Raw genomic sequence first — 25,072 nt, forward strand, 5'->3', positions numbered from 1 at the left:
CCAAATAGAAGTTTGTGTAGAGATGATGTTGGCTATGAGCTGCCTGTAGCATACATGGGAATAATTTCTGCTAGAACTCCAAGAACAGCACCAAATACATTGCCCCAAATAACTAGCCATCCCAAGTGACTTCTCATTATCTCCTCAATAAGCTGCAATAGCGAGACAACAGTAAAAACTAAGGAGATAGTATTTGTCTCAAGTTGGTCCACACCTGCCTAACCCTTTGAGGTGACATGTCGTTGACTTTAGAAACCATCATTTGTTTAATCTGCAAAACGTTTCCATATTAATAACGTGCAACGGCTCATTACAAGCTGTAAATGTTACTTGCTTATGAAGCTTGAGAGCATCAATTGAATATTGTGTTCTTACACTTTGTATTAACTGTAGCATACAAACAATTAGTATTTATAGGTGCAGTAGCTACAATTTCCAGCAATTAAACTTCACAATGTCATTTTGCTATTAAACTCATAAAATGTAACTAGCGAAAGCACATGTAGATAAGGGTCGTTTCAAAAGTTTGTGCCAAGCTATGCTGTTGATCAAATGAATTATTCTACTTGCAATCCAACTACTGCATATTATTGAAAGTAATCTCCTTGTATATCTATACTACAACTGAGTGCCATATTACTCAAGGACATTGAGAATGTTGCAAATAACACTCCTTTGTTGATATCTCTAATGATTAAGCTTGGTCACCAATGCACTGAACTTGTGCAGTATCCAAATCTTTTCCCACATAGTACGTGGCGTTTAATTAGACTTCTGGAAAATGTCAAAGCGCAAAAGATTATCTCCGGTGAAAATGTGAAAGATGAAGAACCTCTTGCTCATCTGATGTCAAGACATGCAGTGGCAGACTCAGACTTTGAATAAAACAGGTCAGAACTAATATGATATCTCCAAATTGTCGTAGTAGATAGTTACTACAAACATATCACAAAAACAAAAGCTAAAAATTTTAGTATATTTCACCTGTACAGACTAATTGTCACTATACCAGTCCAAGTCAGCTTTTACAGTTATATTTATATTGTCAGCACCATGCAGAGGATCAACTAGCTTTGACATGGGCACGTACTTTCAGTGAAGTGGACCTCACAATCAGATCATGCAGCTGCTACGTATGCTATATTCTAATCTACGTATATAGTCCAAGACTTTGGCAAATATCCATAGTTTAAACAAGAACAAGGCCATGGACTAAAGCTACATCGATATTGTATGCTGGAAAGAAGAAAAGAAGACACTGACATGAAAGTAAAGTTGTGGGCAAATTAACCGGCTCAGCAGTGCTCAAGCCATACATTAACCATTGCTCATCGATCACAATGACATGCATTCTTTCAAAGTTTTAGTAACCATTCAGTGCAACATAAGTGTAGAGCTGTGGCATGGCGTTGGTCTACGGTAGCAACTGTCTATAGTGTGCTTTAGATATATACAGAGAGAACGGAGCCAGTCAGGCTGGTCAGATCGACTATGGCTGGACCACTCTTTAAGTGGTTTTCTTTCGCTAGGACTATTGGCACCTACTTCCAGTCTAGAGGTATAGACGATTGCATAGATAATTATGTTTTAATTTATCAAAGACTATTGATCTAACTCAAAGCCTGGCAATATTTGATGAACACTGTCCTGATCTCTCCTTGTTACCGTAAAGGCTGTGGCTGCCCATTGCATGATGCCCTTAGCTTTCCAAGGTGTCTTCTCAGACAAAGCACGTGGGTTACATGTCTATTAGCGCTAATTTAGAACCACACCTCTTAATGAGCATTAGGCCTGACCACTTTATATGCTTCGACCACCACTGTGTATATATATATAAGATTTACAAAATTACCAGTGGGGCACAGTCATGAGCTGTAGCAATAATAAATGGTTTCATGTGACCACACAGGTTTTCTCTTGTAACTCCCATCAGTAACAGAATTAGACCTATAGTAAAATCTCATCAAACAGTAAATTCGACCATAAAAGCAACATTAGCCTGTGAGTACCTTCTGGCTGAGTGAACACATCATTGAAGTGTTGTTCCATTATTTCTTGAACAACTGGTGTGTCCAGAAATGCCTCTAACTTCACTTCTTTACAAACAACTAGCTCTTGCAATCATAAAAAATAAGACTTGCTTTGTTCTCTTTCCTTACCAAGGTGAAATGAGTCTAAAATCTCATCTGATTTGGCATCAACGTATTGCTGCATAAAGACTGGTTCAAAGAATGTGTCTAACACTGTTTGTTTTAGTGTCTCACGAATCTCTTCAAAGTGTCTGACAACCACTCCACTGCAAGAGAGCACACATGCATGGTCATATAGCATCAGTACAGCCACTAGATAAGAATTACACTGTATGCAAAGCTGGTGGAGCAGGGTGGGCCAGGTGGGTCATACCTATATGCATGGCCTACCCAACTTATGAAATTAGGACTTTCGTCAACGTGCTTTTGGCAACAACTTCCGGAAATATTGGTTCAAGTAATTAAATAGATTCGTCTGATTAGCTAATTTTTACATTCACTTGTGGGTGGGACTTGGGCACACAATTAGACCTGCATGGCCCACCCAACATTTGGAGTGCTCCGCCGGCCCTGGCATGCAGTTCTAGATGTCATGAATAATCAATTTTTTAGTGCATGTCTTACAATTACAATAATATCAATATTTCGACCAGTATGACACATTTCAACTTAAACTTCAATGGAGCACCGGGGTATTAATCAACTAACAAACTTGAAATCCCAAATCACCCTTTATTAGTACAAGACGGCACTAAAAGCTTTGATTGAAAGAGAACTCATAACTAAAATAGCATGTAAAATTTGTCAATTATCAATGTTGATAATATTTCCTACTTATAATTCATTAAATGGATATTTCTACCTTCCAAGGAGTAGAGGCACTTTTCTAAATAACATTTCAACAGCGATCCAATTGGTTACTCCACCTGCAAAGTTGAATAAAGTTAATCAATATCTGCAGACATAAACATAAGTAAAAAGAACAGTGTAGTGAGTTAAATTCTTGCAAAGAGGAAGAAAGGGCAAATAATGATACAAATAAACAAAGCAAGTGACTACACAGCTGGTGATAAATTCAGTATTTCTTTGTATTATCAACAACTACTGACTAAACTTCTTACAGGTTATAGTAATTAAAACTGCACAACTAAAAATCAAATGGAACAACTAAAAACACTTGAGGCTTTCAGAATGATGTCAAATGATAGTCATGCCGTGTTACTAGCTCTTCAACTAAAGTAAAAAGGTATAAATTTAGATTTTGCTAATTGCAACCATGCAGTAAGCTCTCGATCATACAAGCACAAAGAGCTGGAAACTTTCCAAGTGAATGCTGCACGTGTGCAGCCTGCTGTTACCTATTCAGTTGTTGATGCAAACAAGCATTTATAGCAAGAGAAGCTTCTCTAGAGCCATCAAACTAAAGGTATTCTAGTATCTGGTTCTACCAATTTAACAATAGTATAACTATATTGACGTGAGACTTTGGCTCCAATGCATAAGAATATTAGAAATTTAAGGACTATTCACGTGATATTTATCAAGACAATCCTTGACATATCAAAGTGGAATAATTAAGACCACTAGTAAGAAAAATCTCGCCACAGCAAAAGACCCAGCCTCTGCCGATGCAGATAAAGAAAGAAATTACAGTGGCTGAGAACCAGGCATTGAAACAATGGCAGACAACAAACCTATACAATTCACAGTATAGACTCTTGCCTACTCCTCCTCGACGCTAGGTTAGGCCAAACACACGTGTGAAACCACATGGACCTATCTATACACACGTGACAGCTGTGACAGCTAGCACACGTGGTGGAACTACCTAGCGCGGAGAAAAACTGGGCACGAGTCTATCACAGTAGACGTACTTCACTAGCAAAAAGACCAGCCTGTGGAACTCAACAATGCTGGGTATAGATACTGCATGCAAACGGATTTTAAACTACACAACTTGACTGTTGAACTAGCCCGCAATCAGCAAGCATGGTGTTCTATTTTGCAAGGCCTAGGTCTAAACCCATATGGGCATGATTGAATTGTGTGTGTGTGTGTGTGTGTGCATGCGTGCGTGTGTGTGTGTGTGTGTGTGTGTGTGTGTGTGTGTGTGTGTGTGTGTGTGTGTGTGTGTGTGTGTGTGTGGTGTGTGTGTGGAGGTAAGCGTTCCACTTGGAAAGAGAAAATGATGTCTGGTCTAAGAAGTTTTAAAAGAAACAGAGTAAAGAAATTGAGATAAAGTGCCAAATGCGTCATGAAATCCGTACTGGATCCACCACAAGTCAACATATATGTCGTACATCTTATGAAGGCTGTTGATCACAAATTGGACTTATTGCTCATAAGCGAAATCACAGCAACGTCTAAAAAACCATACAACAATCTCTGAGATACTCTTTGTGTCCAGAACACGTCGATCTAAAGCTGGACTTGCTTCTCATATGCAAGCTCATCAACATCAAGATCGGACAATATAATATGTTTTTCTTTTTTCATACATTGTTCAGGAGTCATTAGCTCGTAGCTGAGTAGCGTTGAAGGAAGGTGTGTGTGTGTGTGTGTGTGTGTGTGTGTGTGTGTGCGCACGTGTGTGTGTGTGTGTGTGTGTGTGTGTGTGTGTGTGTGTGTGTGTGTGTGTGTGTGTGTGTGTGTGCATGCTCATATCCATACCACTGCATGTGTGACACGGCCAAAAGTAATATGCCAGTATGCTTGATAAAACTTCATTGGTGTGTAACGACCAATACTAGTACCTTGATCACACACAACACAGTCACTCAATTTGTATAAACTAACCTGAGAGCATAAATAACCCAATCGACCGGATCATCTTGAAAGCAACATAATCTACAGATGTGCATCATGACCATTAAGGCTGGTTCACAATATGCAACAGAGAGCAAATCTGTTCTGTTCCGTCAAACCACATCAGAAAAGTGCAAAAACGAGGATGACGTAATCATGCAGCACATGAATGGTAATTACCAGAACGGAACGCAGACGTATTGTCAACATTGCCGGACCTGATGGAGAGATGTCCGTCAGGATCAGTCATGGCCCGTCGCGTCTAAGTCGCATATTGTGAACCAGCCTTTAGATTATGTACTGTAACTGTAGTGTACTTACATTTACATGAAATGCCAATACATTCATCAGCCAACTTGCTGCTGTTATGCTGCGTCATGTTGTGACAGCAATATTTTGAAAAGTGACTGCCATACACAGTAGTAAGAACAATTCCTACTACCATGACCACCAGTGATACACCATTTCCCAATAAAGTCTTGCAGTCACACCTAACTGTGCTCCAATCGTATTTCAACTGTTTCTATACATACATCATATAACCATTAAGTATATATATATATATATATATATATATACATGAGTATGCTTGGTATGTATGTACATATCTGGCAACATGCATGCGCACGCGTGCACACACACACACACACACACACACACACACACACACAAAATGAACAAGTGGATAAACAAATAAGCTGTTCAGATGGTTTGAATCTGAAGGGAGGTCAGTCCCCTGTCAATTTTATTAGACAGGCTCTTTGGCGCTACTTAAAGTTTCGACCGTGCTAATGTTTCCCCTTGAAGCCTGGCCAGAGGTATAGGCTCAAGTGTCCAGCCGGTTGTCTCCTCCTAAGAGGAGAAACACTGGCTGAGTCTATAGGCCAGAGGCATCCAAGAGCAATGACTTTGGTGCGGCTTTGGGACCTCAGCTTAGGCTCAAGCCCATAAGTACTCTTACGCTGAAGAGTGCTATTTGCCAAAGCCAGCGATCTTGTCCATCCCCAGTCAAAGACCATGCAGATTCTCGTTAATTTCTAATCTTGGGTTGAGAGAAGCAATTGTGTGTAAGTTCCTTAATTGCCCAAGGGAATTATATCTGGCTCATGCTGAAATTAAACCTGCAACACAAAGATCCAGGATGTTTCCACTCTCCAAACGCAATTCTCTAATGAGTGAGCTACACCCCAATCACAACGCAAGGACGCACGCAGTTACACACAGAGGATATCTTAATAACTATAGCATAATCCACTACAAGTCATGACAACAGAATATACCATGAGTAATGATGAGTGCATTGTAGAAAACACTATATTTTAGAGTAAAAGCAAACTGCGCTACAGGCCAGTTAGTCAATTAGCTTTAATTGGTTACAGCAATATTAACATGCTAGTAAGCATTTACCTAACAAACATAAACGAAACACTCTCACATTTGTAGCACTACACTCATGATGCATCTCCGATACAGCCCACAGCTACTTTGATCAATATGTTAGAATGATAAACAATTAGAAAGACAATACAGTTCAACTTTATGAAGAACTTGCAGCTGCCAATCACAACGTGGAGGTAGAATATACATAACACTAGTACGTACCTACAATGCTATCAATCTAGCAATGCCACAGTAATCTCTTGGATATAACCACTATAAAAGAATTAATTATATTATATATATATATAATTAAGAGAAAATGTGTTGTATGTTTCAGTGTTCTAACCAGGATTTTTGCCAACCGTCAATATGACGTCGTCATTAAATATAATGACCTCATCAAATGTTTGATGTTGATATATTTGGTAATGACATCATAAAATTACTTTATCTGTTCTCTAGTTGTATTAGAGTCAGATGCATGTATATTAGTAGTATAGTACATGTAGTAGTAGTAGCATGTTGCTGTGCATAGATATCCTACGTTCCATAGATGAGACAAAATACGATAGACATAAAAAGAGGTGCAGTTTGTTAACTGTAACAAAATGTCAAAAACTCCATGTAAGTCTTGAAGTTACTGCATGATTGGTAGACTATTCAATAAAATTGCCACTCAGATCTTGTTAATTAAATAAACCTCATTGAACATGACCTTGTTAAACATAACACAGACAGACAGACAGATAATACAGTAGATTATTACAATGACAAGTTGACTTAGAACTGCAGTCATAACCTCACCTAAAAGAGTAAAGGTGTACAGCACAAAACATGAGATTGAAGGTAAACAGTAATTAGTAGAACACCTACTGCAACAACAGTCACTCTTAGCACTTCTTGTGTGAAAGGTCAACAGGAATTCACCTCAAACATCAACAAGGAGACCACTAAGATTACCAGATGTCTGACATGAGAATATGTATTGTTCTCTAGTAACTCTGGGACCATCAAGACCACTAATGTCTTTAGATCCGTGATGCCACACTATGGATGCTAAGGCTTTCCAATTCTGTCCCAACCGTCAATAAATGCTGTTTTCCCCACTCCAAACGTCCCTAGCTGCCCTCTCCCAACGGTCAAAACGATGGTACTGACAGTACTGGCGAGAACACTGTGTTTACCATATATATAACTACACACATTTAGAATTGTTTCACATTGTCCATCTTGCACAAGATCAACAAAAAAAATTAACTTTCTTAATAATGTCTCCTATATATAGTTTGTAAGTTGCTTACTGTCAAAATTTTGAAAATAACAGAGGCAAAATAATTGAGCTTCTTAATTAATTAACTAACTTCACAATAGTTGACAATGTCACATCTCCTCTAAATTTGACACATAATATTGAGTCTCTTAGTTTTCGATGACAGCCAAATTTGTCAAAGCAACGATAACTTCTGCCAATTAAAATTATTTGTTGTTTCAACCAGAAGTGATGCATCTAGGTATAATGGGAAAGCCAACAATGTCTGCAGTTACCCTGGCAGCTGGTCTGTCTCTATGATCGCTGCCATCGCAGCGGATTTATATGGCTCATATTTTACCTGCACATAACTTGTTCAAGCATTGTGAATGACTCATATAACATGCACACTCAACCACGTCCATATATAAACTGATGCATGTTTGCTTGCTTGTGTGTGTGTGTGTGTGTGTGTGTGTGTGTGTGTGTGTGTGTGCATGCGCAACATGTGTATGTGCACGCATGATTTCTCGTTTCAAAATATTAAAAATTTAGGTTTTCTTGTGTATCAATTCCATCCTTACTCTAGTCTTCCATATCTAGAGCAAACGTTAACATTCGACCAATATATCTAGATTTAGATACCAGATAATAACGAGTATGACCATCCTCCCCTGTGCTTCCCATCCTATCTCTCTCTACATTGGGAAGGGCAAAATTAGCTAGCAAGATAGACAATCCCAAGTTAATGAAGCTTATTAGTACTAAGTAGGCATGAATTTTGTAATACAGTATAGTCCTATATACCTTTCATTAAAATTTGGTCTGTGAACCTATTATTTACTTTCTAGCCGTTAAGTTAATTATTAATTAATTAGGACTACGTACCATACACCTACATAAACTCTACTGTAGGCGTATGCATGTCTAGACAGTGGGCCACCTTAGGCAATTGCAAACTTGGCTTCAGCAGAAGTGCCTCTGTTATACTTGCATCGGTCCGGATATCAGATTCACTGCCATCTCCTTCAAACTGTTGCAACTGCAGAACATCGTCGTTACATTCTAGGGAACGACTTGATGTCAATTCAAATTCCAGCGTGTCCGCACGATAGTACTCAGTCTCCAATTCAACCTCGGTACTCGACGACGCCTCGCGTAAAAACACAGTTCGCCGATCCATATGTCTCTTAGTCTTAGTACGAAGCGAAGCACTAGTACTGCTAGTCCAGTGCAACTATAGCACGTGACCAACTATAAGAGGGTGTGGTGACCCTTAAAAGTCGACTGTGGACAATAAAAATCTACACTTAATTTAAACCACCCAAATAATTGTAAAAGGATAACTGCGACTGACTCAAGTCTCTAAGAACCAGTCCATAAACGTACATTCTTCACCCCAATTGACATAGGGCTAATGATGAGATCCATCCTGTTACATGCCACAGAAACAATGCCGTTTTTCATTTCAAATAGCTATAATGATTCTTCTTTGTCCTCTTTCGTGATGGCTTGCCAGAATTACTAGCATTACTACCACTACTGTTACTTCTACTTCGAGGCTCATCTGGCAAAGGAAGAACAGCTGATTTGGTAGATGATGCAGATTGAAAGGTGATAACAGCTTTTTCATTGTCTGATGACACATCTAGCTTTTGACCACTCTTACCAAATCTCCTCATTCTAGCTTTCTTCCTAGTTTCATCTCGATTGGATACAACTCTCTGAACGCTTGAAAGAGGCTTACAGAGGGGACTCCTAGATGTCATACTGCCACGCATCTGAAGTTCTGGATCAGAATGACCATTGTCTGATTTAGATGGTGAAGACTGATTGCTTGAAACTGACGACAGCTCAAAGTCACTATCAGCTTGACTGTCAGAAATAAGTGAACCACTAACAGGCGCTGAATCTATTGGCTTTTGCCTCCTGGATTTCACTTCATTTCCATCTTCCAGAAGTGACTTGGACTCCACAAACTGCAAATACAACAGCATCATATCACATCTGTCACTGTACCACTACAATACACCATTGCATACACCAAAGACTTGTCCGCTCAATGTGCCACTGGCAGCAGCAGCATATGAAACAGTGTCAGACTTCAATTTATCACCTCCCTTTCCAACAGAGACTTGAGAATGATTATCCAAAACTGCGGATGAACAAGACTTAGAGGAAACAGACAAAGCTGATGAAGCTGTGAAAAACAAATGACAGAAGAAACTTTAATTCCACTGACAAATGAATCTGGAAAGCAGTCAAAGTGGTAGACCTGTTATAAAAGCATTCGACACTGACACATCAACGCGTGGCAGTGCCCATTTCCCTTCCACCCAATTCCTGTAAGAAATAACCTCTTCAGGAATGCGAATAATTCGGCCCAATGTCCTAAACAAAACAACCTTATTCAGTACGGCAATGCACTACTACATATATCAATTATACAACAAGCTTACGTGGTAGTACCACGAAATCTAGGAGGCTCGGGATTCAATACTGCTTGAACAAGAACGATGTAAGCATAGTCAAAGGCCTGCTTTACTTGCATAGCTCCATAGGAGCTTCGACTTATATCCTTAGCTAAGATAAAAATCACTGTCAGTTAATTAAATCAATGAATATCTCAAATTTCATGACACTTACTTTCGTCTAAAGGATCCTGAATACACAACAGAGAAGGCATAAATCCATCTAAATTTGTCTTATAGAACTCATTCTGTAAACCAAAACAAAAAACAAACTAATCGGTGATACACCACTGCAACAAACTAACTGTCAAAGACATAACATAATACCATAAAATAAGCCCTCATCTGCTATAGCTATGCAAGGCTATACCTCACTGGGCAGTCATTACGAAATTATGCAACACACTAGTGTCTTTAAAGGGGAACTCCAACGAAAATACACCAGATCTCAAAATGTACACTTTATCGTGAAACTTTGTGATACGTTACTTTCAGGCTAACAGTCGCTTTGGTAGCGGAGAAAACACGAGAGATGTATGGAGCATTCTAAGCTATTGGCGCTAAGCTCCGCCTACACCAAATGAATTGCCTGCATACCTCAGTTATCTTGCCAGTAAAGTACATGAAACTAAACGGGAATGGTAATTATAAAGGGATCTTGTGTTCTAGGGCCTTCCAAAGCTGAGCACACCGGACTCCTACCTAAATTTGACGTGGACGTAGGAATAGAGAACAACAAGGAGCGTGTCTGCCTACGCAGGTCTCTTGAAGAGAACATCTAAGCTTCCTTGGCAGACTTGAACATTGTGCGTGTTTCTCCTGGTAGATCAATAGTGCAAAGGCTGATGCTAATTACCGTTCGAGTTTTATTGCGCTAACCTCATCTGTGAGAGGAGAGGGTCAAGTCTGCTGAGGGAAAACGACCTCTAGCATCCTACTTTTGTTACATAGAGCTCTTCTAAGGCCTTAAAACAAAAGATCCCTAGTTTCGTGTAGTTTACTGGCAAGATAACCAAGCTACGGAGTACAATAGCTTGGTTATCTTGCTAGTAACCAATAGCTAAAATGCAAAAACTATGTTTGAGATCGGCTCAAGTGCACATGTCCGAGCGTGAACCTGCACCTTAATTTAATGTTCAAGAGAACAACTTAACAAAAGACACTATGCTCCTTTAAAGTATTACAATTCTTGCGGGTGTCATTAGTGTAATAATTGATATTAACAAAACTGGTATACTGTGGTATATTTAGATACTGTTCCAGCATTAAACTTTAAATACTGTTCCAGTATTAAATATTACATACTGTTCCAGTATTAAACTATAAATACTGTTCCAGTATTAAACTATAAATACTGTTTCAGTATTAAAGCAGTGTTCTCCCCAGGCATCTCAAGACGTGGCGGCCTGCCACGCCTTGGCTAAATTTTACAAGGACAAGCCCATTCCCGCCATCCCTTGGCTAACGCCGCCACGCCTTGACTTATGCCTGCCACGCCTTACTATCTATGTGTTAGGCAAGAAATGGGAGACCAGTGGTTTGGGTTCTTGTATGAATAAAACACCTATTGTTGTTGTGGAAAGTCCAAAAGCAACGTCATGAGATCGCTATGTCCAAAATATACTTATTATGTTGTTTCGAATCCGTCATTTGGTGGCGTATGTGAGTCACACCTTCAGCAGTCATTTGTGCCGTGGAGTCGTTATCGGTGCGTTGAAAGAATACAAAGTTGCAAGACAAAGTACATCAATGCGTTGAATTGTGTTGTTGAAGTGATAGCCCAACTTCTTGTTCTAGTGAGGTTTTTTTGGCACATACGGAAGCTGATCTGGGAGGTGTTACCCTACACAGGATGTAAGACAATGCACTGATAACACACACCAAAACGTGCTTGAACGGCATCGACCCAAAGCCAAAGTTAGCGAAAGCATTGCTCAGGTTAGTGTAGACACATTCGCAGTTTCAAAAAACTTGTAGATCTTGGTGAGCATGCTGATACCCTGCGCACATCTTTAGCGTCGATACTGGCATGGAAAATTGTCACCGACTGTTTAGCGAACTTGTATACTAGTGCTAACTTACTAACTAAAGCTATTACAATCGATTGTGTGATTTGTATTGGCTTGGAATCTAGAGGGAGGCGCAGGTTTTCGACATCTAAGCACATTAGAAAGTAGCCAGGATGAAAAGCGAGTCGATAAAGGGTTAATGATAGCTTGCTTGTGTTGTACTCTGTCCACGTATAGAAATGTTGTACAGCTAACATTTTACACCCAACACAAGCATCCTATGTTGCTCTAGCACTGCACCACAGAGCCCACTCAGATGACCACGCCCATGCTTGAAACAACCACTCCCACAAGTGCGTTCCATTTAGCCATGCCTACACCACCACGCCTTTGAGATATTCTGGGGAGAACACTGTAAACTATAAATACTGTTCCAGTATTAGATTTCCGTCATTGGCACATCACTACTAAGTACAAGCACGTACACAAAAAATTACTGCATCACAACATAACCAAACTATACCATGCTGACTGATGCATTCATTACCTTATTGAAGTATCTACCACCTCTGGAAACACTGATACCAACATTTGCATAGTTTAGATTTCGGCCATATAACTCAAAGAACTCAATTAGTAGAACCCCCAGGTTAGCATCATCCAAAGTAGCATTTAGACGAGGATGAAGCTGAAATAAAAATAGATCATGACCAAATTATTTTACTAAACTTGAGAAGCTACCTGAAGAAAGCTGACAGCCATTAAAATGAGACTATATGAGCTAATTCCTCCAGTGAATACCTCGTTCATATCACGCAAAAGTAGAAACTGTTTCAATACAACAACTAATCTCCGAAGAAGTGGATACTGGTGAAGAAAGTCCTTCACAAGAAAACCAAATCAGTAAAACCAAAATTGCAGTAAAATCAAATCACTAACTGCAGTGAGACCAGCACTTTCTATCCCAGTCTTTGTATTAAAACTGATGTCTACTTTTACTCTACTTTCCCTGTCAGTCAGTTTAATGATAGGGACCTAAAAGAAAACGTCACATCATACATTTGACATCATCACTAAAGCAACTACATGACCACTATACTTTAGCTTTGTCCAACACCTTGACTGAGTCGGGATCTGCAATTTTATTGTCAATTAGTTGCTGTTCCAAGGTCCGAAGAGGCAAAGAATCCCATTCACCAAAGACAACAATATCAATGTCACTATAACAAAGATTTAGCATGTTAAATTAGACAGTTAAAACCAAAACCAAAGCAAGTGGCAATTAAAGAAACTGTGACTGATCCTTGTGGTCATGTAGAAACCGAGTCACACAAGACTGTCTATCTACATGTACAAGTTGGCAAAAAGGCCTTTACATAGTGGGGCCCAAACATACTTCCAGTTAATACTAACGGTAACCCCTGCTACTGGTATATTTTCCCTGGAAAATAATGCAAATAGCCTTCTCATTACTTTCTTATAGCAAAATAAATCACTTAAGGTCTAATAGTTCCCAACATTAGATGGAGTGGAACATGTCAACATCAAAAGAACCCTACCAGACCATCTCCCTGCTTTACAGATAGTGAGAAGGGAGCGATCTGGCTATGCAAGACAACTTGGTCAGTGTGAATGACATGAAGTTGGAAAGTATGTCACCTTTCCAACCACTAACATGTGGTCACATCACCCTGACAGATCTGGAATAAAACTTGAGCTAGAATTAACATCAACTTGCATAGTCAAACTAATGCAATTGCAAACGTTAGCTCTACATTTCAAACAACTTGAGTCACCAGAGTGACAACCAGGCCATTCTTGACACTCTCATCTCACCTACAGTAACCACGGTAATGCCACACTAATATTTCCAATTGGCACAACCCCCACATGTTGGAAAACTATCAAGTTACATACGGGTAAGACAACACACCTTCCCTGTAGTAGAAAACCGTATGTACAATAACAAACTTTACCAGCAATCCAGCAAAGCCCTCTGAGCAAATATACTGTACCCTGCCTGACCTTGCTCACACCCTGCCCAAATTCAAAATTCCCTTCTGTACCCTTCCCAAATTCTGAATGCTTTACATTTCACTTTATGCATCTCCAGTTCTGTAATCGAGAAAAACAAGTTCAATGTGCTCATACTAGTGGAGAAATGGGGTTGGCTTCAGTATCCGCTGATTAGCAGATATCAGTTTAGATGGCCAATGACATAAGAAATCAAGAATTAATCTAAATTTCTATATGATAGTTCTTAAGGTGTACATACTCAGAAAAACAGAAAATTATGCCGTAATGTGCTTCCGGTTTTGAGCAGCAGATTCAGGGCATGTACATACGATGTAAAAATGAGAACGGATGTTGAGTTAGCACAAAGTGAAATACGTAATGCACAACACTCGAGCTTGTGCTTGGATTAGACTGGTTGGACAGTGTGTGGCAGCTGACTGCAATAATACAGTGAAGGAGGGTGTAAGGCTCTTTCAGTTTCTCAATACCCTCCCCCAACAAAGACGAAAGCGGGCGGAACAAGTCAGACAAACGAAAGATCGCTGGGAAGCCCTAAATGATCCTTCCGTCTTTGTAGTTGTTATTTCAAAGTAGACTGCTTTCAACATGAGCGAGGATTGTGTCAGCAATTTAGTTTAGGCTACCGGGTGCCAAAATTGAGGCCCTAAGCTGTGCATACTGATTGAGACAGTGCATGGGCTGAGCATTGGGAAACACCAACAAGAAAATGAGATTGACATACAAAATCGTGAAAGAAAGAGATTACGTTGTATTTAGACTATATAGAAGTGTACACAGAATGATGAAATAAATTGATTAAACAAGATACAAAAACATTATAAATGTATTTTAGTAGAAACGGCTACAGAAATCAGCAAAAACCGAACAAACAATGTTACAAGTGTGGATGGTCATACTGTACCAAATTGAGGGTGCTATGACTAACTCACACCGTACAGTTGTTACAATTTTCTGCAATGGTGAGTTAGTCATATGGCACCCTCAATTTGGTACAGTATTGAACCATCCACACTAGTTTGTTTGCTTTTGCTGATTTGTGTAGCCATTTCTATTAAAATACATTTATAATGTTTTCGTATCTTGTTCATTCACTTTTTTTTGCATGAACTGTTCTAGGTGCATACAGCTTATTAATAAAGGGTGCCTCAGAATAAACCCAGACTACAAAGAAAAAGCATTTTTGTCATTAGCTGAGTGAAACCAGTGTGGTAGACACTGCTCCTAACAGTTCCCAATAATGTATGGTGGGTGCACTTGATACTCACAGGGGTGCTCTGCTATGACGCTAGATCTAATTACGCAAAGCGTCAGACATTACCATAAGAAAGTCCATGAAACCTACATCTTTGAGAGCGTATGAGTGCACTTTCGTCAGTTGCATTTGATTTAAGTTTAGCGTCCTGGACAATTTGTAGCCGCTGAGCATATTCTCCTAGATAGACCTACTGTGCATGCAGCAGACTTAGTCGCCCTTCCATTGTTGTCTTGTTGCAGCATCCATACACAAGTTTGTCAACTCCTCACATGTCTCATCATAAATGTTTTGAGGATCTCTAAACAGAAGAGGCTGCGAGTGTCAGCAGATGTGCCTGCTAGTGTCAAATACCAGAGCACACACAACACTGCTTCCAAAATGGCGGAGGATGCACCACACCGCTCACACAAAGTCGTGATCGTCCTATTTTCAAACCAATCACAAAAGGAAGAAAAATCCTTATGCCCAGGACAGTTTGCAACAAAGAAACGTAGCCAGTTCAGTCAAAGAAAGCGTGCGGAATAAAAAACTAGCCTAAAGAAAGTTAGATATTTGTCAGTCAGACGAAATTGCGGTATATTACAAATACATTTATAAATAAACCAAACAGTTCTAGTGTTGAAACTTGACACACACAGAGAAGAAAAGCAGGAGACTGTAGTAATGCTATTCGTTTTTTGCAGTTGTACTTCTGAGCCAAGATCGAAAGGGGGTATAAACAAGATTATGTATTGACACCCCCAAAAACACCCACACTGATGACCAGGCGTCAGCAACCACAACTACATCTAAACAAAATTCCACTACAAGACTTGTAATATCAGTTTAAACTGTTTAATACCACAGTAAATCAAGTAATCATTCGTTTTACTTGTGTTTGGGTGCTACCAGCGATGTTGTCTCACTGGCGACATGCTCAAAGTTAGACTGCTCCACTTTCGTCATCTTCTGAGACATTCTCCACATCACCAGTATCTACTCCATACGATACTGAAAGTTCTACGCACACAAGTCATTTCAAACCATCATGCAACAACAATTCCGTAAGCTGACGTAACCGTAAACAATAGAGTTTTGCCCGCTAATGATCATACCTCGTGAAGAGTACAATCGTGCAAAGGTTTCTTGAGATAACCTGCTGTCTTCATAACTAAAGCTGCTTGCTCTGTCGCATTCACTGCCTGAGCTAGTCATAAATATGTTTGGCACTAACGCAACATCTTAGTCTCACTTTTATGTCATATGTACATGCCCTGATTCGGCTGGTTTCGTTCAACCGGAACTGCTTCCGGCACAATTCTCATAGAAACTTTCATTTCAAAAATCTATAATTATTTTTCCGAGTATGTACACTTTTATAGCTATCATATAGAAAATCTAAAATAATTTTCTATTTTTGCATGGTCAGTGGCCCTTTACAGTGCCCGCTCACGAATTCACATGCACGTGCAGACACACCCATGCAAACTTGAAATCGTGCCTTTATCCACACATTTACCATTTACCAGTTTGAATAGCATCCTGTTGAACAACAAAGCGATTTCTCGATCTTTTTTCCTTGTTGCACATGACCTGAAAATCGGTCTGGAACTCTGAGGCCAGTAGCTATTATGTACGATAGATGTGCGATCCGCATTGTCGGCAGCGTCTGACACCTCTCCATGGCTACTTTCACTCTGCAAGTTTCTGATGCCATCATGATAGTGTGATAATGGTCTGGTTTCCACCCATTTCTGGGTCACGTGCAACAAGAAAACAATCGAGAAAGCGCTTTGTCGTTCAACAGCAAGCTATTTCAAGATGGTAAATGGTAAATGTGTGGATAAAGAACCTAACACACCTGTGTTTAGCTTTCTCGAAATGTCAAGTACGAGGAGCGAAACTGCCATGGCGGACAAGAACGCGATTCACATTTCTCTTTGTACTAGGAATAAAGGCTGTATGTCATAGAACGTGGTACACCCTAAGATGTTCGCTTGCTCTGCTTCATTAGAACACAACTTGAAATCGTGGCACGTTTTCAACTTTGCGTGGGTGTGTCTGTGCGTGCCCGGTGAATCGCCAGCGGGCACCTTTAAGGTGCGTTTCTTTGACCTCTACCGACTAATACAATTGAGCCAGAAGAGTTGACCTGTGTGTTCCTTTACATCCATCCAATTTCCTAGTAGAACTCTACCAGCAAAATGGTGGTACCAGGTAAAGTATGTGGAGTGGATGGGGTAGAGTTGGCCATGACCACGCCTGTTCACAAATGGCAAGAAATTTCCTCATCTGTAGCAGCAACGAGAATGGCTCCAAACACACTACAACCTTGCAGTAATCACTCTAACTTTTCCATTTCACAGAATAACAGTATTACCCATGCTCCATTCCACCTTGTTTCTTTGATTGGTTTCTACCAAGATGACTTCCGCTAATCCAGAATACCATCACCGATCACTTCAACCAGTTTAGCTGGTAGAGATCAAAGAAATGCATCCTTAATTAAAGTGTGTGCCTTGACAAAGAATAGTTGTTGACAAACCAAACAAAAAATCACATGAAAAAAGCAGCTGTGCACCTGGCTTTTATTTTGAAAATATTAGAGTAACTAGAACGTTTCAATGATGGCCTAATCAAAGTACGCTCGACATGCCAATAGCACCGGATTTAAAGGAACACTCTGGAGAACTGCGCAGCCGAAGTGTTGAGGTCCGGTGATCAAAAAAATTCACAGAAAATTGCTCCTGCATACGGATAAGTCCTTTGTAAACTGTTAGAACACGATCGACGACAGCATCCACTGCCTTTAACACCAAAGAATCTCACAAAATGCCAATTCTCTCAAATGTTGCCAGGCAAAAAATTGGACAAAAAGAAGGTCAGTCTGTAGACAGTCTAAAAGTAGCACAACGGTTTCCACAGTTCTTGAAGTGACGAAAATAACAGAAAGACCATTTCCGGGAACGTGATTGTGTCAGTAAGGCTCACGTGATCTGATGGCACACAAAAATTCTTCACTTGGCGGACAAAATTCTTGAAACAGCCCCCGTCAGTTTTTAAGTTTCTAAACGTTCTTAACGTACATTTGTCAGATTTGCTCAGAGATAGCGCCCAGATACCCAACTTGGCTAGTGTAGATCTCCCATTAGTGAGCGAAGGCAGAGCCAGCAGCTACCGCATATCTCTGGAATGCTCCTTTAAGTTAAACCCTACAGATGACCAAAATTTTCATCACAAGACATCCTCAACCCACAGTACTCAACATCACATTGAAACAATCCTTTCAATCAACACCTTCTTATCGGCAGCCATAGTATATTCAACTGCACGTGAGAAACAAACAGAAAACTAGACCTCTAGTGTCATCGTTCCTATATTGCATGGTTCTCTCGGGATGGGCAGTGGTGTTACAGTGATATGTGTTTCTCCAAGTTACAAGTTCCCCGCACATATATCCCTAGTGTTTGAAGGGATATGTTATGTAGGGATTGACCAGGTTGTGTGGGCGTGGTCATATTTTAGACCTTCAAGAATCACCTTAAAATGCGGTTAAATATCTTGAAAGCGACAGATAGAAAAGCTTACAAGTTCAACTACGCTTGATTACTTCTGAATTGATCTCAGCTTGTCTTTAGAAGAAGAAAATCGCTCATCAATTTTGGAGTTTTCACTGGATTTTGTCTTCTTTCTTCTTCTTCTCCTTCGTCACGCATAACTCCTTGACTACGACATATCTAAAGCTACAACTTTAGGAAACGATGTAGAATAAGCCGACCTGTATTCTTTTGATCATAGAAAAAAGAACATCTAAGAAAAAAGATTTCTAGAATGGATTTGAACCTGCTACCCTACTTACGTTCAACCGCAATTGTTGTAAGCCATTGTTGACAAACAATAGCCAGGCAGCCAATCACAAGCTCTTGCTACGTTGCTTGAAGCAGTCTAGGGTACACGTCTACAACAAGGCGACAAGAATTCTTGACGTTTCGTGGTTGAAAAACCTGAAAGCCTACAGTTAGGCAAAGAATCGCGCTCTTGAAGCGCACGAGCAAACGCAAGGAGTGCGCGTAATTAATTAATTAACTAGAAGTGATGTTGAACGTTATCGCAATCGCAGACGTGATATACTTCTTCTTGCCGTAGTTGGAACACCAACGCCTTCAAGCCTTTGAATTATGGCAAAGGCAAATTAATTCGACTTGCTTCTATCACAAAATGTCGACTTTGCAGCGCTTGGAATGTGACGTTTGTTACGAGCCTACAGGTGTGGCCTACGATAATAATTTTGCAGTTGTCTAGTGCTACCATATTATATTTAAGACCAAACTCCCGCAAATCAAAGACCTCGTACTGTGTACAAGCCGGTCGCATGTAGAAGTCGAGCTTTTGTTCAAGACACTCGGCACGCACGTACAAACACGTTTGGTCACGTGCACATGCGCAAATGTCGGCGTGTGCGTGTAGCGTTCAATGACACCTGGCCAACAATGATGACGAAGAAAAAGGTGACGCTGCTGAAACTAGCATCTCGATTCTCATAGTAGTGACAAGTCTATCTAACCGAATCTTGCGTTTTCAATTAAGTGGTCTAGATAACAAACTCATCAACATTCTGTAACGTGATGCATGACCATCAATGGAAATGCGAGCTTGCTTTGTTGCCCACACCAAGAACTTTAGTCGTTAAACGCTAATACTCATACCCCACCGGATACAAATTTTAAAATTATGCAAGAATGCATCTAGAAATTGTTATAGACAACCAGGAGATCTAACAGCTCATCATTTGCATAAATTCCTTCTTCTCTCACACACACACACACACACACACAACTACATGCATGTATGCTCGTAGCTCTGAAGCAAGTAGAACACAGCTTCATACTTACTAGTGGTATTATTGCAACTAAATGTAACGTCTGCTTCAAACCACCTATACACAAACACTGCGTAGCTCTTAACATATTTGCAAGTACACTGTAAACCTAAGACCACATGCTCGAGATATGAGACTATACATGTAGACCAAGTATGGTCTAGAAAATGTGTATTTTTGTTAGTCTATAAACTCTTTGTTTAATTAATGGAGTAGGATGTGCTTTTGCACTCCTAAAAACTTACCAAACTGGAATTTTAAAAACGTTTCCCCAGAAAAAGAAATAGATACAGGGATTGTATAAAAAGTAATAGAAACAAGATCTATAGATAATATGAACCAAAGCCAGACATCATTAGTGAATCCTTCCAACCACATTCCCTACATTTTACTTTTATTGGGTTGGAAGGATTCACTAATGATGTCTGGCTTTGGTTCATATTATCTATAGATCTTGTTTCTATTACTTTTTATACAATCCCTATATCTATTTCTTTTTTCAGGGAAAAAGTTTTTAAAATTCTAGTATCCCTAGTGTTTGTGTGTCCCCGCACACATACATCACTGGACTGTCTACATCAAAGATACGGCAAGAGCGCATGCTCCAACCTTTTAAAATTTCAGATAATGGGAAGAGATTAATTGTTTTTCCTGTAATAGCTTTATTTAATTAAGTCTAAATTCAAGTAGCAATGCCAGAATTCATTGGAAACACAGCACTAGGTGTGTTTACCTACAATGTATGTAGGACAGTACACTTATCACTACTCTAATATTAGTTGTGCGCTGCGTGCGTGCATGTGTGTGTGTGGTGTGTGTGTGTGTGTGTGTGTGTGTGTGTGTGTGTGTGTGTGTGTGTGTGTGTGTGTGTGTGTGTAACAAGAACTATGTTTATTGGTGTATTAGTGGGGACACACAAAACACTAAGGATATGTGTGCGGGGAAACTTGTAACACGGTCTAACCAAGACCATTTACGAATTGGTTTAGATTCTCTATCGTGTTATCTAGTGTTCGCATATGGTTAAACTGATTCGGAAACAGTCTAACCAAATACAAATTCGCGAACGGTTTAAACCATTTGCAAACAGTTTAGTTTCGAAATCGGTTTATACCATCTCCAAGCCGGACATGCGAACTTGAGCTGATCTCAAGTGATGTATATTTTGTGTCGCAGCTATTGCATGTAACATATGTTCAAGTGTCATGGCAAGGAAATCAACTTTGATCGCCTCAATAACCCCTTCTTAGCGATGTTCATAGGTTGCGCATGTGCAAGTTGCATGAACAAAACTACAGAAACGTCAGTCTAGTCAGGCATTGATTGACGTGCGTGGACTACTGTTGTTGATTAGCAAGAAGGTATGAATAGTCTAGAGTAGATTCTACGTGCTACATTTCTCGGACAAGAGGTATGATTTCAGTTAGCCTCGCCCCAGATGCAGTGCGGATTGCAGCTCTGGATGCACCACCATCACCCACTACTGGTGATGGCGGTGCATCCGGAGGCTGCAATCCACACTGCGTCTGGCTCGAGGCTAGCTTTCCTGTCACGGGAATAGCATATCCGGGACTACCAATGGCAGCGCATCTGGGACTGCAATAAACACAAGTACAGTACGTACACGTGTCTGGAGCAAGGCTATTATCCCGTTCTTTTGTAAGAGCCTGGATTTGTGGCCACTGTCACCTTTACTGAGTAATATAGTATTGTGTTCCAGTTCTGTAGTATGGAAGTCTCATATATTCCTTAGCTGGAAAACTTAGGACTCCTATCTACCGTTTCTCAGTGTGGCGCTGTAGCAAGAACCCTGTATTGGTTCCTACCCATAATATATTACAAGTAATACCTTTCACTAGCTACTGCATAGCTGTAAAGAATTGTTGAATATCAGTACGAGCAAAATCATCAGCACACCAGAACCCAACAAGAAGCATGCTTTCCATTTACTGACTATTCTAAACTTTTCTATAGATAGAAACATTACTGAAGTTTCACAGAAGGTAAGTAAAGTAACGCCTCACATTACGCAAACTTGTATACCAAAATGGCACAACAAAATACAAACACAGTTATACAAAAGGGCGGTGTGTGACCTACCAACAATTAATGTAGAGACATCATAACGCATTTACCTTGTCGGTAGATACAGCATCGTTCTAAAGCTACCGAAATAATCGACCTACATAAACAACACCGTCAGACTGCAATATCAAGCCTCCTGCGATTACTAAAACGAACACGATCACGTATAATTACTTGCACTACGCTTTCATCTAGCTAGCTAGACAGTAGGCCATCACAGAATCACATCAGACAAAAACTGTGCAAGACTGCAGGTTTACTGCCACAAAATAAAGGACTGTCCAATGCGATCTACCTACTCCGTCAGCTAGCTAACTGTACTTCACAATCTAGTCTTAGACAACGAACGACCTCTTGTCTTACCGTAGCGTTAGGCCACCGATTGGCCACAACCTTCCTAATTTTATCCACAACTTCCTGCCTCATTCTGTGCTCTTCTGGAAGCGGTGTGACAAAGTCAGTAAAGTCTAGAATCTCCTCGTGCAACCTGCGCAAGAATAGCAGATTCGAATGGAGCAGAGCTAGTGCACGTAAGTACTTACGTTTACAAGAATTAGCTACAAACGCGTCATCTCAAAACGCACAAGATATAGTAAGGTACACACACTACATACCCAATCACTCCATTGGTGTATTTCCTTTTCACCCACGGAGTGGTATTCACAGTCGGCAATTTGAAGCCATCAGTTTTGCTAACAGTTTTCTTTCCCTCGCATCGTGTCGCTTCTTTCAGCCGTCGCGTCCCGTCGCGCTGCTCTCCAGACTCCCTGTTCTCCGATTGCAGAGGTAAATACTCCAGAACGGGCTTCAGTTCGTCGTACGTTCGGCTGAGTGGTTGCTGACGTCGCTGTCCAATGGAGGTGATGTAGGTTTTAGTCCATGTGTCCAAAGCGGGTCCTTCTTCTTCTGGTTGTGACCAACCGAAACTTGTCTCCATTCACTGCGACACAGGAACAATGGGATGGAGAGTGTCAGTCCGGGTGGACGCCACCAGTGGGCTGAGCGATTAGCGTCATTCCCGGATTTGACGATGTTATGAGCGCATGCGCCTCAAGATTGGGTCCGCTTTTCAAATAATGATCAATGCCTAATTTTCGCGTTATTTCTAAGCACTCTAAATTTCTCATTCTAAACGCGCATTGCAAAAGCACTATAAACTTGTGCTTTCGGTGCTTTCAACAGCGGAGAAACTTATTTACCCTCGGATACCCAAAATACTCGCGCAACTTATGACATCACAATATCCGGGTGCCTCAGCGGTACTCATCGATCTTGCTCAACGTAAGCTGGATGCATGTAAGTTACGCACTGTTACTTTGTAACGTGTCAAACCTGTTGTCTTAGATTGAGTCTCTTATTCAAGCTAGACAACTGGTCTACTAGCATTGTGATTTTCTAAGGCTTCCTCTAGCTAGAGGTTACTGGTAGTTGCGTAGATGGCTGAACGACCTGGATCGTACGAGTGTCTTTTCAAGCTTCTTGTTATTGGTGACACGGGTGTCGGAAAAACGTGCGTCATGCTGCGCTACGTGGACAATACGTTTAGTAAGAGCATGCTCAGCACGATCGGCGTGGATTTCAAGACTAAAACCATAGTTGTAGACCGTCGTCATGTAAAGTTACAGATCTGGGACACGGCAGGACACGAACGTTTTCGAACTATTACGAACGCCTTCTATCGAGGTGCTATGGGCGTGTTACTGGTGTATGATATCACATGTCAGAAATCATTCTCTAACATAACGCAATGGATGAAGAATATTGCCGAGCAGTGTGCAGGTGGCGATGAACCGGCCTTACTTATGGTTGGCAATAAGAGCGACTTGGAAGATAACAGGGTTGTGCAGTTTGAGCAAGGGCAGGAGCTAGCGACTCGATATGGAGTCAAGTTTTTGGAAACAAGTGCACAATCTGGGAAGAACGTTGAGGAAGCATTCCTTTACTTAGCTGAAGAGATGTTAAAGAAGGAAGTGTCGTCCAAACCAGAGGCAAGTTCAGGAAATCAAAAGGATCGTCTGGTATTGTCAAGAGACAAAAATTGGAAGACAAAGAGATGTGGTTGCAAGAGATAACTGCAGTCCACTTTGTATGTGATGTAATTTTTCTTGCAGAACGCTGGTCAGATATTAATTTTTATTCAAACAATCTTGGTTGTGTATGAGCATTCTCAAATAGTAAAATTTGATGTGTTTCTCAGTAATAAACAAGTTATTCTTATATCAAAGTTATCTTTTGAAGTTGCTAGTGTTGGACAAAATTCTATGCCAACTAAAGTGCATTAATATGGTGTTCATGTATGGTAGCATACTTGTTAGCCTTGAAGTTTCAGACTGTCTGAAACTTCGAGGCTACATACTTGTGTGTAGTAATAAACACAAGTGACTGCAACTTAATTACTGTGTGAACCTAGTTAATTAAGTTCAATATGATTTAAAAAATATCAACCATTCAGTAGTTGGAGTTGAATTGCATTTGGAGAGTTTTCTCTCTCTCTCTCTCTCTCTACGTTGTTGTCAATGACAACTCTTCTCTAATCCCAGTCTTTTAGCTAATAAAGTGACTGTCTATTCAGTCCACAACACACCATCTCTAGCTAGCGCTGTTTACTGTACCGCAAAGCGGCAAACACTGTTTTGGTTTTGTTGATTAGCGTCTAGTTACGTGCTCTAGGACCGGACATAATGCAACCCTATGCATGCAAGCACCAGTGACTTCTTGTCTACTGTACACCACCATCACCACCAGCAACGATTAGTAACTGTGGTGCACTTGGTCATACGGCTCTGCACTTGGTGTTAGACTAGCACCACGCAGTCTAACCTAGAGATTCCTGTCACGTGCAGTGTGCATACGGGAAAACATCTGGAACCGAGCTGGCTACCTCGTTGAAATC

The 25,072-nt window shown here is 40.4% G+C and overlaps 3 protein-coding genes across 6 annotated transcripts; 1 reads left to right on the forward strand and 2 right to left on the reverse strand.

Moving 5' to 3' along the window:
* Positions 1-19: 19 nt before the first annotated feature.
* LOC134179081 (uncharacterized) lies at positions 20-8,659 on the reverse strand. Of its 2 annotated transcripts, none has more exons than XM_062645984.1 (10): positions 8,408-8,659; positions 5,157-5,358; positions 4,827-4,877; positions 2,893-2,956; positions 2,160-2,296; positions 2,010-2,096; positions 1,853-1,947; positions 331-387; positions 215-271; positions 20-152 (listed from the first exon to the last, which is right to left on the reverse strand). In XM_062645984.1, exons 1-10 carry the CDS (start codon positions 8,645-8,647, stop codon positions 33-35), a joined length of 1,110 nt encoding a protein of 369 aa, XP_062501968.1. In that variant the 5' UTR covers positions 8,648-8,659; the 3' UTR covers positions 20-32. The 2 variants fall into 2 exon arrangements, 1 of the variants encoding a protein (XP_062501968.1); XR_009969775.1 differs by having other exon boundaries at positions 139-152; positions 331-935.
* On the reverse strand, positions 8,637-23,185 carry LOC134179080 (terminal nucleotidyltransferase 4B-like). The gene is made up of 12 exons (XM_062645983.1): positions 22,794-23,185; positions 22,543-22,666; positions 22,230-22,276; positions 13,044-13,164; positions 12,884-12,979; positions 12,686-12,826; positions 12,492-12,632; positions 10,111-10,183; positions 9,924-10,047; positions 9,740-9,855; positions 9,507-9,664; positions 8,637-9,443 (listed from the first exon to the last, which is right to left on the reverse strand). Exons 1-12 carry the CDS (start codon positions 23,114-23,116, stop codon positions 8,928-8,930), a joined length of 1,980 nt encoding a protein of 659 aa, XP_062501967.1. The 5' UTR covers positions 23,117-23,185; the 3' UTR covers positions 8,637-8,927.
* Positions 23,186-23,401: 216 nt separating this feature from the next.
* LOC134178168 (uncharacterized) lies at positions 23,402-24,403 on the forward strand. Of its 3 annotated transcripts, none has more exons than XM_062644977.1 (2): positions 23,402-23,460; positions 23,524-24,403. In XM_062644977.1, the coding sequence occupies exon 2, from the start codon at positions 23,616-23,618 to the stop codon at positions 24,249-24,251; it is 636 nt and encodes a 211-aa protein (XP_062500961.1). In that variant the 5' UTR covers positions 23,402-23,460; positions 23,524-23,615; the 3' UTR covers positions 24,252-24,403. The 3 variants fall into 3 exon arrangements, with proteins under 3 accessions (XP_062500961.1, XP_062500962.1, XP_062500964.1); XM_062644978.1 differs by having other exon boundaries at positions 23,409-23,475; positions 23,543-24,403; XM_062644980.1 differs by having other exon boundaries at positions 23,421-23,475; positions 23,547-24,403.
* Positions 24,404-25,072: the final 669 nt, after the last annotated feature.

Source organism: Corticium candelabrum, chromosome 4, assembly GCF_963422355.1.
Source record: "Corticium candelabrum chromosome 4, ooCorCand1.1, whole genome shotgun sequence".
NCBI lineage: Eukaryota > Metazoa > Porifera > Homoscleromorpha > Homosclerophorida > Plakinidae > Corticium > Corticium candelabrum.